Raw genomic sequence first — 15,527 nt, 5'->3', positions numbered from 1 at the left:
ACACCCCAAACTCCTAATAACAAATGAAAATATAAGTAGTAGCCCCGAGTCTGACAAGTGGGAAGAGCATGCCTGGATAGTAAGAAATGACCAGCTCCAATGCTTACCTGGAAGCTCCTGATTATCCGGAAAATAATACTCTGTGAACTCAACATGAATGGCAGACACCTGAGTGGGCAGGTTGTGCAGTTTGCGACTGCAAGAAAGGAGTGTAGATGGCTTCTTACTGGGCTGTCCAGCTGTAGAAACCTGTGAAGTCACAAGCTGCTGTTAGTATCTATGCTGCACCCAGAAGAGAATTTCCTCAGTTTCCTCTACTATCCATCCAAAGTCTGTCCAGGAAGCATAGTGCTCTTACGCATATTTCACACATATTCCAAGCATTCTCACACCTGCCTAGTGCTATCTATAAGATCTTTTTGTCAACGGAAGGTTTGTACAATTTGTAGTAGGGTATCCAGAGGAAACTGGGAGTTTCAAATCCTGATCTCAGCAGCTACGCTCAGAAGGAACAAAGTGCCCACCCACCCCAGAAGTCAGGGAAATAGCCCCCACAACGTTCTTCACATGTGTTGCGTTCCAAACGAACTGCCCCACCCCCTTCCAAGCATGCTTCCTGGGTCCGGGGCTCCTCACCTGGTGGATGTCCAAGTCATCCACCCGTATCAGCAAACAGCTAGAGCGTAAGCGATTCCACGCTGGAGGCCCAAAGGCAGCCTTTCGGCCCTGAGAGGGGCTTCTCTCAAGGGGGTTCTTTCGAGGACTGGAGAGAGAGTCTAAATAAAAATTTAAAGGTGGGAAAGAGAATCAGACACATTCAACTCTCATTTTGAATAGAATCAGGAAGTAAAAATCCTAATTAGTAATATAAAATAATGATCCTAAAATCATTAATGCTACAATATATGTAGAAAAGACATCTTTTTTTGCGTTCTGGATAGAACTCAAAAATTATATTCTTCTTAAGACCGGGGCAACAGCCTATTGAATAGAAGTGATTCCAACCTCTTTCAACATTGCAGCCATCCCTGGGGACAAACAGAACTCTGTAAAGAAAAGTCACTAATGACTCTCCATGGGATAAAGATGGGATAATCAGCTAGAAATAAGGTGAAACGACTAGCCAGTCCACTGCTTTATCTCCACTGGATATTCAAAGGTAAATGGCCAGAGGCTAAGCAGCTCCTCATAACCCACCTGCTTTCCTCCGGAAGGGGGAGTCTACCCCCAGGTACCAGGGAGGTTTCAGACCTGTCTGTTCATGCCACTTCTCCATTTTATTCTGAAATTCCATCACCAGTTTCTGGGCCCACTGGCCTCGGGTCTCCATGGCTTCACAGTGCCGTACCCAGTGCTTGCAGCTATCACCTATGCAACAAAAAAAGCAAAAGATTTTAGTACAAGATCATGATCCAATGTTCCATTTTTCCCTTTCCATTGGTATAGTTCAGAATCTGATACCTCAGCCCCAATCCCAAATTCTCTGGGATAAGTAAAAATTATCCAGTGAGAGCACTCAAGTTATTCTGGATTCCATATGTGATTTTCCCCCAAGGTTCCTAAAGGCCAGCTTCTGATTGCTGCCATCTTTGACCTGAGACTATAAGAGAGGCTCTAAAACCAGTGGAAATAAGAAGAAGAGGGCAGAATCCAAAGCAACATCTCAGGCACTGTCTCCCCTGCCTACTTCCTCTCATCACTGATAAAGAATCATCGATAATGGATGCTGAAAGTTTCCAGAAGCTGTCCTCTTAAAGAGGGCTATTTCCAAACCTCATGTGCTGCAATCCCTCACACCTTCCTGTGGGGCAGTCAGGGATGAACCCAGGAATCTGCTTTCAATACCCGGGCCATGCTGGAACTGCCCCCATTCAGAATTCTCTTACCTGCCCAGTGGAAGGGGTAATAGTCAAATGCCATCTTGCGGAAGGTAAGTTGCATGGCACCACCCATGAGTCTGTTTGCAGAGACACCTATAAAAGAAAGATAAAGGAGCTAGCAACAAAAGGAACAAAGAAGACCAAACACCTCTTGAAGCATTCAAAGCTTTCTTGAGGATCTGACACACAGTGCACCTAAAAGGCCATGATATCAGGTGATTTTCAAGACTGAATTCCTTCTCTTTTGAGTTGCAACAGTCAATGGACATGCTCTGAAAGATCAAAAAAAGTATATTCCACTGTCTCTGTATATAACTGCCAAATTTTCAGAAAGGCACAAGAAACAGCAAAGCTCAGGATTCAGGAATTCCAACCGTGTCTCCCATAGACACACTCTACAACCTTGATTGAGTGATTCCCCCAAACCTAACAATAATATATTGCTGTCCCTCAGCACAGTACCTGAAGAGGCATAAGCCAGATTCCTCAAAAATCAGGACCCGTATTACTTCCTTTTATATTCTGGCCTTGGAGCAAAAGCTGTGATATTAGAAAAGTTTTAATTGTACATGCAAAATACTTTGGAATACTAAAAGTACTGAACTAATAAGAACACTGTAAAACAAACATACAGAATATCGTTGGTAAATTGGAACTTTCGGCAGTAAGTCAAATATTATATTACTTTCAGGCAAGATGGCGGCATAGGTAAACACAGTACTTGCATCTTCCCACAACCATATCAAAATTACAACTGAACTCCAGAACAACTATTCTTCAGAACTGTCTGAAACCTAGCTGTATAGAAGTCCTACAACTAGGGATTTTAAAAAGCCACCCTGAGACTGGAAGGAGAAAAAGAGACATGAAACAGGCTGGTTCGAAATCCACAGGTGGTGGTTAAAAACTGGGAGGGGTATCCTGGTTGTGAAGGTCCCCCCTGAGGAGTACAGGGTCCCAGCCCCACATCAGTCTCCCAGGCTCAGGGTTCCAGTGCTGGGAAGATAAGTTCCCATAACTTATGGCTGTAAAAACCAGTGGGGATTGAGGCGGAGTGAGACCCAGGGCTTTTGGCGTCCCAGGCAGTTCCTCCTAAAGAGCCCAGGCATGGACTTACTCTGACTCACTCCCTCTGAGCTCCAGCACTGAGGCAATGGCTCAAAAGGTACCAGGGACACATTAGGAGAAACTGAATTGTCTGGCATCAAGGCGAGAACTGAAGTTTGGGGGCAGTTTTCTCACAGAAAAAAGTGCTGGCAGAGGTCATTGTTCCTTTGATGAGCCCTCCCCCCACAGAGAGCCAGTAGGTTGGCACCATATCTGAGTCTCCATCAACCTGACTCACACTGTTGGCCCGTCCTAGTAATTCAATGAGACCCGACCCTTCCAAATTTGTGGGCCCCCCCAAGCTGTCTTGGCTCATGCTTTATATTTTTCTAAAATCTCTCAGACAAGAAGCATCTGGCCTCAGCATGCCCCATACCTCTTGCTAAGTGGCCTCAGGCCTGGCACTAGCAGCAGCCAGCCTTGGTCTGCAGCTTGGCTTCTCCTGGACATCTCCAGCACAAGAAGCAGCCACCTGCAGATTGTTCTAAGCTCATGCCACGTGGACCCTGGCAGAACGCAGGTGGTGGCTGACCTTGGCCTGTACCTCCCAGGAGGCCCCAGAGCCAGCACACCCAGTGGACAGCTACAGACCACATCAAAGCACCACCCAACCTCCTCCACAGTGACACACTGAAGGGGTGGACTCAGCAGGCACCAAAGCCCCCTGAAGTAAGTCCTGCTCTGTGGGGTGGGCCCTTGAACAGCTGATCCTCCATGGTGGTTGATGGTCACAGCCAGTCCTTGCAGCCAATCAGCCTAGGAGTAAATCCCTCCCATTGACGTGCCAACAGCAATCAAGGCTCAACTGCAACAGGAGGGTGTACACAGCCCAGGGGTAGGGGGGGCTCACCTAGAGTGCCGATCGGGGAGGCTGTGCCAATGGACCCTCCAGGACACCTACTACATTAGGCCACTCTACCAAGCCCAGAAGATGTAGCAGCTCTAGCTAATACTTAGAAACAAAGACAGGGAGGCAGCCAAAATGAGGAAACAGAGAAACATGGCCCAAAGAAAGAACAGAACTCAAGATGCAGAGTTCAAAACACTTATCTCTTTCCCCTAGACTCTAAGAATTGTAAGAGCAGGAACTATTCTTCTGCATACTTATAATGTCTGACCTGCGTTCTGCACTTCCACCCTGTCCCTTACTAGCATGAAGGGAAATACCATGAGATTCGCTAGGTATAGGCTGGTACACCTACAACCAGGAGGGTCTTTTCCATCCAATCTAGATGGATGGAAAATCTAGAATAATCAACATCCTAACAAGAGTTACACCTATATCAGTGTTCCTGTTTCTCAATCTTTTTTTCATAATTACTTTAAGAAGCTTTTTACACATTTTTTTCCTAATTGTCCCCTCCATAATATTTTAATACCTCACATATACTGTATATCTGTTTATACACTATATGTCTATCTCTGCTTTATATATAAAAAGAATAAAAAGCTTACTCCTTTTATTCAATGCAAGGCTTAGAAAGACCAAGTTTTCTTTAAGTTAAAAGTTAAATTTAAAAATTTAAAGCTAATATTCAACTTTAAATTTGCTAAGTTTTAATGTAATTTATCAATTACATATGCAAATTTTCTTTTTATAGAAATACATAACAATATAATCAAATATTTAATTATTAAAAATTATTTTTAGCAAAATAAAACTGAAAATTTCAATAAAATTAAGTAACCTTAATTTTAACCTTTGCTTGATATGAAAAAATAATCTTTTTTTACCTTTATTTTTATTTAAGATTTTATTTACTTATTTTCAGGGAGAGGTGGAGAGAGGGAAAAAGAGAAGGAGGGAGACATCAATTGGTTGCCTCTTGCAGGCCCCCAGCTGGGTACCTGGCCCGCAACCCAGGTGTGTGCCCTGACTGGGATCGAACCATTGACCTTTCAGTTCGCAGGCCAGCACTCAATCCACTGAGCCATACTAGCCAGGGATGAAAAAATAATCTTTAACTTAACTAGTTGATAAGATATTCATTCAGATAGTCACTTTGTTTTTTCAGCACTTGACTAAATGATGGGTTGTATAACATTTGTAGAACTAAAAAATAAAATATAAACTATTTTATTTAGTCCTCAAAGCTCAAATCCCAGAAGTACTGAGGATCAAACATAAACAACACTGACAAGGCAGCCGGTGGGAGCCGTAGGCATGTGCAGGCCATCTCCCTTCATACGCTTTAAGATCAAGCAGTTGATTGAAAGAAAGTCCTCTCATCACAGCCATGTATTCACACACTTTGCAGTACTGATCTTCCATGCATTTTGTGTACCTGTCATGAATTCAATACCATGTGATATCCAAGAAAACCCAATGACAGAAATTAAATACTAAGGAATAAAATTTTGTCAGACAGGGTTAAGCTGTGCAGGACCACAAACCATTGTTATTATATAAGATTCTTTTCATCACCCACCAAAGAACCAATTTTGAATGTCCAGAGTAGGCAAATATCAAGACAGAAAGTAAATCAGTAAATGCCTAGGGCTGTGAAATGGATATAAGACTTCTTCTAGGGGGAACAAAAATGCTCTAAATTTGGATTATAGTGATGACTGCACAACCCTATGAACATACTAAAAAACCATGAGTTGTATATTCTAAATCGGTGAATTATATCTCAATGTAGCTCTTCAGAAGAAAAGAGTCTATTTTCACCTGCTTGGGAGAAAAATCCCAATTAAAATGCATGAGCTAGGCTACTGGAGGGGGAGGGTTTCACAGCCATGCGCCTTCTGTTGGAGTTACTTGGAGCTAAAAGAACAACAAACTACGCAGACTGAGCATAGAAAAACAGGATGTATAAATGAAATCAAATATAATTACCAATCACCAACATACTTTATTATGAACACATAATTATATATGAGACATAAATGACAGTGTACATAAATGACTAATTATAATTCTGCAATGAGCTGGTGGAAAAGAATAGCCTAGATTTAAGAGAGACAAAGTTTTGGGTTCACAGGCCGCATCCTGAGGGAAAACAGTTGAAGAGTCAGGTGACACTCTTCGCCATCAACCACCAACCTCCTCTATGAAGCCTTTAAAGTGTGAGATGCCCCAGTTTGATTTCTTTTATTGAGATATAATTGATGTATAACATTACACTGAGTTCAGTTGTATAACATAACATAACGATTGAGCATTTGTATAGACTGCAAACTTATTGTGATCACCACAGTAAGTCAACATCCATCACCATAGTTACAAAATTTTGTTATGAGAACTTTTAAGATCTACTGTCTTAGCAACTTTCAAATAAACAATACAGTATTATTAACTGTAGTCACCATGCTGTACATTCTATCTCCATGACCTATTTATAAGTGTGTACCTTTTGACTCCCTTTATACATTTTGCCTCTTCCCTCTGGAAACCACCAATCTGTGCTTGATAACTATGAGTTCAATATTTTTTGTTGTTTTTTAGGTTCTACATTCAAGTGAGATCATACAGTATTTGTCTTTCTCTGACTTGTTTTACTTAGCATGCCCTTAAGGTCCATCCACGTTGTCACAAATGGCAGAATTTCCTTCTTTATGGCTGAATAATGCCTTTATCCATTCGTTCATCAACAGACATTTAGGTTGCTTCATCCATTTTCTTTATCCACTCATCCATCAATGAGCATTTAGGCTACTTCTATATCTTGGCTATTATAAATAATACTGCAATAAACATGTGGATACAGGTATCTTTTTAAGTTAGTATTTCATTTCCTTTGGCTAAATACCCAGAAGTGGGATGGCTGGATCATATAGTAGTTCTATTTTTAATTTTCTGAGAACCATCTGCACTATTTTCCATAGTGGCTGCACCAATTTACATTCCCACCAACAGGGCACAAGGGTTTTTTCTCCACATCTTCGCCAATACTTAATTCTTGTCTTTTTGATAATAGTCATTCTAACAGGTGTGAGGTGGTATCTTATTGTGGTTTTGACTTGCATTTCCCTGATAAATAGTAATGCTGAACACCTTTTTATGTACCTGTTTGCCATCGTATGCCTTCTTTGGAAAAATGTCTATTCAAATCCTCTGCCCTTTTTAACTGGATTTGGGTATTACCCCTTATCAGATATATGACTTACAAATATTTTCTCTCATTTGGTAGGTTGCTTTTTCATTCTGTTGATGGTTTCCTTTAGTGTGCAGAAGCTTTTTAGTTTGATGTAGTCCCACTTGTTTATTTTTGCTTTTGTTGCCTTTGCATTTGGTGTCAAATTAAAAAATATATATATCACTGCCAATACCCATGTCAAGGATCCAATGGGATTTTAAGAGACAGTGCTGCCCTAACTCAAGCCAAGCTGCCCCCAATAACCTACCCAATTTCCAATAATTTCATCTCTAATACCAACGGCTACGTGAGTGTGTAGTCTGGGGCCCCAACACCCAGGCTACAGTGTCCCTTAATGAAAAAGACAATAAATGGAGCCTTCAAGGAGTCTCTATAGCAGCGCTGTCCAAAAGAACTTTCTGTGATGATGGACATCTTCTATGGTCTACAGATTATATTGAGTACTTAAATGTGGCTGGTGCAAATGAGGAACTCATTTAATTTTGTTTAATTTTAACTCAAATAACCACATGTGGCTAGTGGCTACCATATTGGGCAGAGTTATAAAGCAATACTACTCAACAGAAATATAATGTGAACCACAAGTAAGTTTAAATTTTCTAGTAGCCACATGAAAGTTTTTTAAAAAATGAAATTAATTTTAATAATACATATTATTTAAATCAATATACCCAAAATACTATCATTTCAACATGAAATCAATATGAAAATAATTATCAAGGTATTCTACACTGTATTTTTGTGCTAGATCTTCAAAATATCGTGTGTATATTACACTTGCAGCACATCTCAGTTTGGATCAGCCAATGTTTCAAGTGTCCAGAAGTCACAGGGACATAACAACTTGAGAGAATCTTAAAGCCCTTTCCGTACCACCTAGTTCTCCCTTCCCCTTTCTCCCTAAATCCAAGGAGAAGAGTAAAAGTCACATGAACTCTTCATCTCCTGATCCTTTAGCATCATATACCACACCTGGGTACAGTAGGCTGACCGTTATCCCCCATCTAAAAAATATCTCTCTACCTTGGCTGGTGTGGCTCAGTGGATTGAGTGCCAGCCTGCGAACCAAAGGGTCACTGGTTCAACTCCCAGTCACACATGCCTGGGTTGTGGCCAGGTCCCCAGTTGGGAGCGTGCGAGAGGCAACCACGCAACGATGTTTCTCTCCCTTTCTTTCTCCTTCCCTTCCCCTCTCTCTAAAAAATTTTTTAAAAAACTGAAAATATCTCATCCAAAATTTCCATAAATTCTACCAAGCTAGAGTAATTCAGTTTAATAAATAAATGGGGGCTGCAGGGAAGGCTACCATCATTCACATCATAGTTCACATCACAGGGAGGATTAAAGGGCTCTGCCACATGAACAGCACAGTGTTCCACACCTCTCACCAAGCAAGAGGATGAAACTCTCAGTAAAGTACTCTTAATAAAGATAATAAAGACTTCTGAAAGGATTAAAAATAAAACAGCAACAAAAACAACCAACAAAAACCAAAACCTTTATAGTAACACTTGGAAGAAACAGCCACCAAATAAAATGATAATTATTTTAACATTGAACTTCCAAAATGAATGGGTAGCAAACCAGTGAGCAATTTATTCCAGTGGTGGCAAAAGCAATCTTTATGCTGTCACTGTTCCTTTCAGCTCTCTGAGTGGGAGTAGACGGGAGCTGAAGTCACCTCAAGACCAAGGAATAGCCAAGCAAGAGAGGCAATGCTGCCTGGTGCCTCGGAAAGAACAGAAAAGCTAAGTGCCACCAAGGAAAGTTAGGCTAGTTCTCATTAAAAGGCAAACATAACCTTCAGAGAAGATAAGGCAGCAAGAGCCAAATCTACCATATGAGAGCACATAAAACCAGAACTGGTGGCAAAGGGAGGTACAGAGGAAGAACACACAGAGTACTGAAGAAACAGGCATCAGAATAATAATACTTAATGTTTGCCTATAATGAAGGTCCTCGAAATTCAGTGTATATCTCATTTGAGCCTGACAACAACCTGGGAGGTAAACAAGATGTAATTTAACTCAAGTTCACAAATGAAGAAACTCAAAGAGGTTAAACAAGCAGTTAAAGTGATTTCCCTGAGGCTCATGAAGGAAAGAAATGAGTTAATTACTTTTTCATTCTGAATAAATGTGTATGTATACATGTTGATGAACATAATAGCAAGATAAGAACACAGCATTACCTCTCTGCTTGGGAAGAGCACATTTACATATAATAATTATTTAAATTGATTTAAAAATCTGAAAATTCTGCCCTGGCTGGGTGGCTCAGTTGGTTAGAGCATCATCCAGTACATCAGAAGATTTCAGGTTCAATTCCTGGTCAGGGCACATACCTAGGTTGTGGCTTCAAGCCCCAATCCAAGCATGTACAGGAAGCAACCAATCGATGTTTCTCTCTCACATTGATGTTTCTCTCTCTCTCTCCCTTTCTCTCCTTTCCTCTCTCTCTAAAATCAATAAACATATCCTTGGATAAGGATTTTTTTTTAAATCTGAAAATTCTGAGGTTTCCTAGTTGAATTTCCTTTCCAAACATTTACATCAGTGGTCAGCATTGCCCAAGGGACTTTCGGAGGAAAACAAAGTATGGACTGCTTGGGACTGTACCTCTGAAGATTCTGATTTAAGTGAGGTCTGGGGAGAGCCCCAAAATGTGTATTTTGTCATGTTACAGATGGTCCTGTTGCACCCTAAAAGCCGAAGAGCACTGCTTACACCAGCAGAAAAAGCTACCACAGGACGGCTGAGGCTCCAGGAATGCCTGTGATTAAGGAACACCAACCGAAGTACTCCACAGCATCTCTGGAAAAGAGCCTTCCTCCCCAAGCTTTGCCCAGGCTCAGGCCTCCCTGGGTACCTGGCTCTCGGGACTGGCTATCATCACAGACGTGCAGGTCCAGGCGGGAGATGAGCAGATGGTAGGAGGGCTCTTTCACATCAAATTTCTCAAAATACTGGCTGAGGCGGCTGCTGCTGCTGCTGCCGCTGCCGCTGCCCTGGCTGCCACCAAATGCCTGGGCCCAGGACTGCTGGGCACTGGGAGCAGGTGGGGTGATCTGCATGTGACAGAGAGAAAAACAAGATGTCCACACCCTGAGACTCCCCTGCAGCCTTTTTTAAGCTTTAGTCCAGCCTGAAGAAAAGTACAATTCAGCAAGATCCTCCTCTTCTTGTAACTCGTCACCTGGCAACTCAGGTGTGTGCCACCTAAATTACCCAAATTCCAAAAAGCATAATTATAATTAGTCTAGTAACTACCAGAGTACCATTCTGAGGTCTGAACTGCCCTCCAACCTCTTAGTCCCCAGGACTGAACTGACAGACGCTAAAGCACCTCCTTGGGAGTCTCTCCAGAACTCCCTCTTTTGGCCCAACAGGTGCCTTGTCTTCGTGCCCTGATAGCATAGTGTTTATCTCCATCACAGTACTTTGCACATCACCTTGTAATTGTTGATGGTCCATATTTCAAAACAGTGAGAGCTCCAAGGACAGGAATAAGAGGCTTATTCCTCTTTTCCCCTCCAGCAACTAACATTGTATACCTAACACACCAGAGGCACCCAACGAACAGAATAAATGAATAAATCAAAGGCCAAAGCCAAGCCTACGCACATCCAGAAGTAAATATCAAATCCCCGAAATAAGCCAAAAAAGTCTAGACTCCTCCTACCTTGGTACAAATTAGGTCTTGCTGACCATTTCCCCAGCCCACCAAAGGTAACGGTTTTGCCTCTAACCTGTCCAGGTTCAGGAGCCAGGCTCTTTCTCTGCTGGGCTGACTTCTCCATGGCCTCGCTCAGTGACTCCGCGTACTTCATCATAGCTTTGAGCTGCGAGTCAGTCAGCACCCAGAGCAGGTCATCCAGCAGGAACAACAGCTTGGAGGCTACCACATTGCAATCTTTGGTCTGAAAGGGCCACACAGAACACAGATTCAATGTCTTGTATCGCTCCAACTCCTCAAAGTGACTATCACCCAGTCAATTTCAGAAATGACTTTTCAATCCCCAGGACGTGAAAGTAAGTATCCAGCTCTTTGGAGAGTCAATTTATTAAAACTTATACCAAAGCAACAACAGACTACTGCCAGGTACCCATGTCAGTGTCCCTATAGATGCGTAAAAACTGTGGTTTCCAAAATTAAGATGAGAGGGAGGTGGAACTCTTCTCTTATTAGTGGATACTTTTCAACACTGAAGTGCAGGCCCTGCTTTTTAAACTGTTATTTCAGAGGCCATTAACATCAAGAAAAGAGGGTACACCAACTCCCAAGCTGTTTAGGAGAATGGAAAATGGAAATTTTTGTGAGGACAGAGAACACACTCACTCTTCTCTTGAGGGCTATCTGGATCCTGCCTTGGTTGGTAATGAGCCTCAGTGGGGTGGTAACCAGGTCCTGATCACCATTGTCTGTTGCATCTGCCTCAATCCGAAGTGTTTGCCAAGTTATTTCCTTAAATGTTAAAACCTAAAAGGAAAGAGAGTAACATCCCTTAATTCTGTGGATAAAATTAACCAAAGGCGAGACATCCAAGGGGGAAAGCTGACAAGGCAGAGACTGCCACCCTTCTCAGCTGGGGCTTTACCAACAGAAGGCAGTGGATGAGAGTTCCGTAACTGAGGAGAGGACACAGCACTAACACTGGACAGAGAAGGGAAGTTCCTGCGTTCCCAGGAATAGGGGATCATTTGAGGAAATCCCCCACACAGGAATACTATCCTTTAAATTTTAGGCCTACTCTAAATACCCCCCTTCTCTCCTCTTGAAATGCTAGGGCTGTCACCTCTCCTCGGCGGGGGTCAGTGATGCGGGTGAGGCGGAGGTCACTCTGCTGCCAGTTGGGGTTGACACTATAGCCCTGGAGCTGCCACAATTCAAAAGAAGCGTGGAAGGCCTTGGAGTGAATCTTGATAGTGATGGAATTGACGATGATGAACATCCCCTCCACCACCTTCTCAGCAAATCCATACTCGCTACAACAAATGAGGTAGAAAAATGTTCAGAATCATGTGCAACCATACACATTCTTCATACTGGAAGACACTGGACAAGATTATTAACAAGGCCCACCTTTGGGTGCTAAAACTATACATGACTTTTTTTCCTTATTTCTCTCCTCCCATTTCTACTTTCTGGCATTTTTTAAATTCCCTATTACAATTTTATGATGGCACAATACTCCTTTTAATAAAATTTTTTTAAGATTTTATTTATTTATTTATTTATTTATTTATTTATTTTAGAGAGAGGGGAAAGGAGAGAGAAAGAGAGGGAGAGAAAAATCGATGTGAAAGAGAAACATTGATTGGTTGCCACTCATATGCACCTCAACTGGGAACCAAACCTGCAATCCAGGCATGAGCTCTGACCTGGAATCAAAACGGTGACTTTTCCCTTTTCAGAATAACACTCAAACAACTGAGCCACACCAGTCAGGGCTTTTAATATTTTTTTTTTTTAAGAATGAAATAAAAGAAAAAGAGTTTACCTGGAAATAATCTACCTCCTCCTTCAAAGAATAAATTGAAAAATCTTTTTATAGTCCACAAATTAACTGAAATAAACATTTGAGTATTTTCTGTGAGGGGAAGTATAACTACTGAAAGGAAACACTAAGTTTCTATAAAATCTTCAAAAACAGAGCATACTCTGCAAAGGTAGGTGAAAGAGGAAAGAAATATACTAGGTGAACAAGAGGTGTAATACTCTAATCAAGAGCAGCCCCACCTTTACCCTATCAACTACATCCCCAAAACCATAGCTGTACCTCTGCTGTGAGAGGCCAGGGGTGGTGAGGAGCAGAATGAAGGCCATCTTAAAGTATTTCTGGATGTGGAAAACACACACATTCTTGACATGTAGGTGAAATTAATTCTCATTACAAGATGAAAAGAAAGTCAGAATATTACAAACTAAAACAAAAATACATACACAGTTGACCCTTAAACAATGCAGGAATTAGGGGTACTAACTCCCCCATGCAGTCAAAAATCCACAAAAATCCAGAACAGGTGCGACAGCTCTACCTAAGACAAACAAACACAGGAGCCTGTCAAGATGAGGAGACAGAGAAGTATGGCCCAAAGAAGGGAACGGATCAAGGTTACAGTGGAAGAACTAAGTGACGAGGAGATAGCCAGCCTAACACATGCAAAGTTCAAAACACTGATGATAAAGATGCTCACAGACTTAACAGATATGCTTAAGTGTGGCAAACACAGAAGGGAAGAAGTGAAGACTACGCTAAATGAAACGAAGGAAAAGCTACACAAAACCAATGGTGAAGGAAAGGAAACCGAGGTTCAAATCAATGATTTGGAACATAAGGAAGAAACAAAGAGTAAACCGTATAGAATGAGGAAACAAGAATTGAAAAGAACAAGAAGAGGCTTAGGAACTTCTGACACAACTTTAAATGTGCCAACATCCGAATCATAGGGGTGCCATCAGGAGAAGAGGAAAAGCAAGAAATTGAAAACTTATGTGAAAAAATAATGAAGGAAAACTTCCCAAATTTGGCGAAGGAAATAGACATACAAGTCCAGAAAGCATAGAGTCTCCCAAACAAGCTAGACCCAAAGAGGACCACACCAAGACACATCATCATTAAAATGCCAAAGGTGAAAGATAAAGAGAGGACCTTAAAAGCAGCAAGAGAAAAGAAGAGGGTTACCTACAAAAGAGTTCCCGTAAGACTATCAGCAGATTTCTCAAAAGAAACTTTGCAGGAAAAGAAGCAGCTGGCCAAAGCTATCATTTAGAATGGAAGGCCAGATAAAGTGCTTTCCAGACAAAGCAAAGCTATAGGAGTTCATCATCACCAAGCCATTAGTGTATGAAATGTTAAAGGGGCTTATTTAAGAAAAACAAGATCAAAACTATGAACATTAAAATGACAACAAACTCACAACTATCAACAACTTAATCTAAAAAATAAAAACAAAATCCAACTAAGCAAACCAGAATAGGAACAGAATCACAGGTATGGGGATCATTAGGAAGGCTATCAGCTGGGAAAGGGATGGGAGAGAAATGGGGAAATAGTGCAGGGATGAAGAAGCAAAATTGGTGGGTACAAAATAGACAGGTGGAAGTTAAGAATAATATAGGAAAGGGTGAAGCCAAAGGACATATGCATGGTCCATGGACATGAAATAAGGGGGGTTGGACTGCTGGAGGAAAGGAGGGTACTGGGCAGAGGGGAGCAAAAGGAAAAAAAATTGGGACAACTGTAACAACCTAATTAATAAAATGTACTTTTAAAAAAATAATAATAAATGGTATATTAAAAAGTGGGGGTTGTGTGTGTTTAGAATTAAAAAGCTTTAAAACTCTTATCACCCAAATATAATGTACAGAGCCCTTTGATCCACACTGTATTGTAAAAACTATTTTAGAGACAATTCAGGAAAATTGAATATGAAATACATATAGATAATATTAAAGAATTCCTGCTAATTCTATTAATTATGGTAATACTACTGTGGGCTCTTTTTTCTTCTTTCTTCTCGGTCCTTGTCTGTTAAAGATACATGATACAGAAGTATTCACAGGTGGAATTATATGGTGTTTGGGATTTGCTTTCAAGTGCAAGAGCACAAACACACACACACCACACAAAATGGCAGGAGAAAGGTAAAAAAATGGCCAAATGTTAATAATTGTTGAAGTTAGATCTTGGGTACACGGGGGTTCATTACCCTACTTTCTTTACTGTATGTTTGAAATTTTCTATAATAAAAATATTTTATTTTTTAACTAAAAAGTGATATGGATCAGCTAATCTTTTTAACTAACCTCTGTCCTGAAGCGAGGGCAATGGGAGACTGTCCATTGGGAGGCCGAGGCTCCTCACATGTCTTCATCTCCACCTCCACCTTATCCAGACACTGAAATAAAAGCCATGAAGAGCTAATTATCTGCAGAAAACCCACATAGCACAGGCTGTGTCTTATGCATCTCTGTGCTCCAGGGCCTAGCTGAGTGCTATATGCACAGTGGGAACACAATCTATCTGTTGAATGAATGAGCAAACAAACTGAAATACAAAGAGAGGTCTCATCTTTCGCCTTTCATTTCCATTACCAGCAGAATTCCATGACAAGCACAGGATTAGCTCACAGCAGAAAACTAAAACACAAATCCAACTTAGAGATATTACCATTCTTCTCAGGATTCCAGTCTTTGGGGTAAAGATACGTATCAATCAGTTCATAAAGAGCTGTCATTTGATAATCATCCAACAGTCAACATGAACTAAACTTCTAATTTTTCTGTCAGGATTCTAAGGGAAAATAGGGAAATCTAAAGGTAGTGCCTGGACAGCAAAACTTGTTATGAAAAACAACAAAACAAAACCAACTCATGCCATGACCAGTGTGGTTCAGTTGGCTAAGCATCATCCCACAAAGTGAAAGGTTGCCAGTTC

General features: G+C 41.2%; 1 protein-coding gene across 1 annotated transcript in view; it reads right to left on the bottom strand.

Moving 5' to 3' along the window:
- BLTP3A (bridge-like lipid transfer protein family member 3A) overlaps positions 1–15,527 on the bottom strand; it is a 64,955-nt gene that overhangs the window by 23,357 nt on the left and 26,071 nt on the right. The window contains exons 4-12 of the mRNA XM_090282252.1: positions 14,897–14,988; positions 11,883–12,072; positions 11,426–11,566; positions 10,836–11,006; positions 9,956–10,154; positions 1,887–1,973; positions 1,198–1,368; positions 637–776; positions 108–249 (exon numbers count right to left, since the gene is read on the bottom strand). Coding sequence (XP_090138378.1) covers positions 108–249; positions 637–776; positions 1,198–1,368; positions 1,887–1,973; positions 9,956–10,154; positions 10,836–11,006; positions 11,426–11,566; positions 11,883–12,072; positions 14,897–14,988 — 1,333 coding nt within the window. The remainder of the gene's footprint in view (positions 1–107; positions 250–636; positions 777–1,197; positions 1,369–1,886; positions 1,974–9,955; positions 10,155–10,835; positions 11,007–11,425; positions 11,567–11,882; positions 12,073–14,896; positions 14,989–15,527) is intronic.

This window comes from Furipterus horrens, unplaced genomic scaffold, assembly GCF_987537825.1.
Source record: "Furipterus horrens unplaced genomic scaffold, mFurHor1.1.pri manual_scaffold_6, whole genome shotgun sequence".
Classification (NCBI taxonomy): domain Eukaryota; kingdom Metazoa; phylum Chordata; class Mammalia; order Chiroptera; family Furipteridae; genus Furipterus; species Furipterus horrens.
The sequence above is the reverse complement of the archived record's forward strand: the minus strand, read 5'-3'. Positions and strand labels throughout refer to the sequence as shown.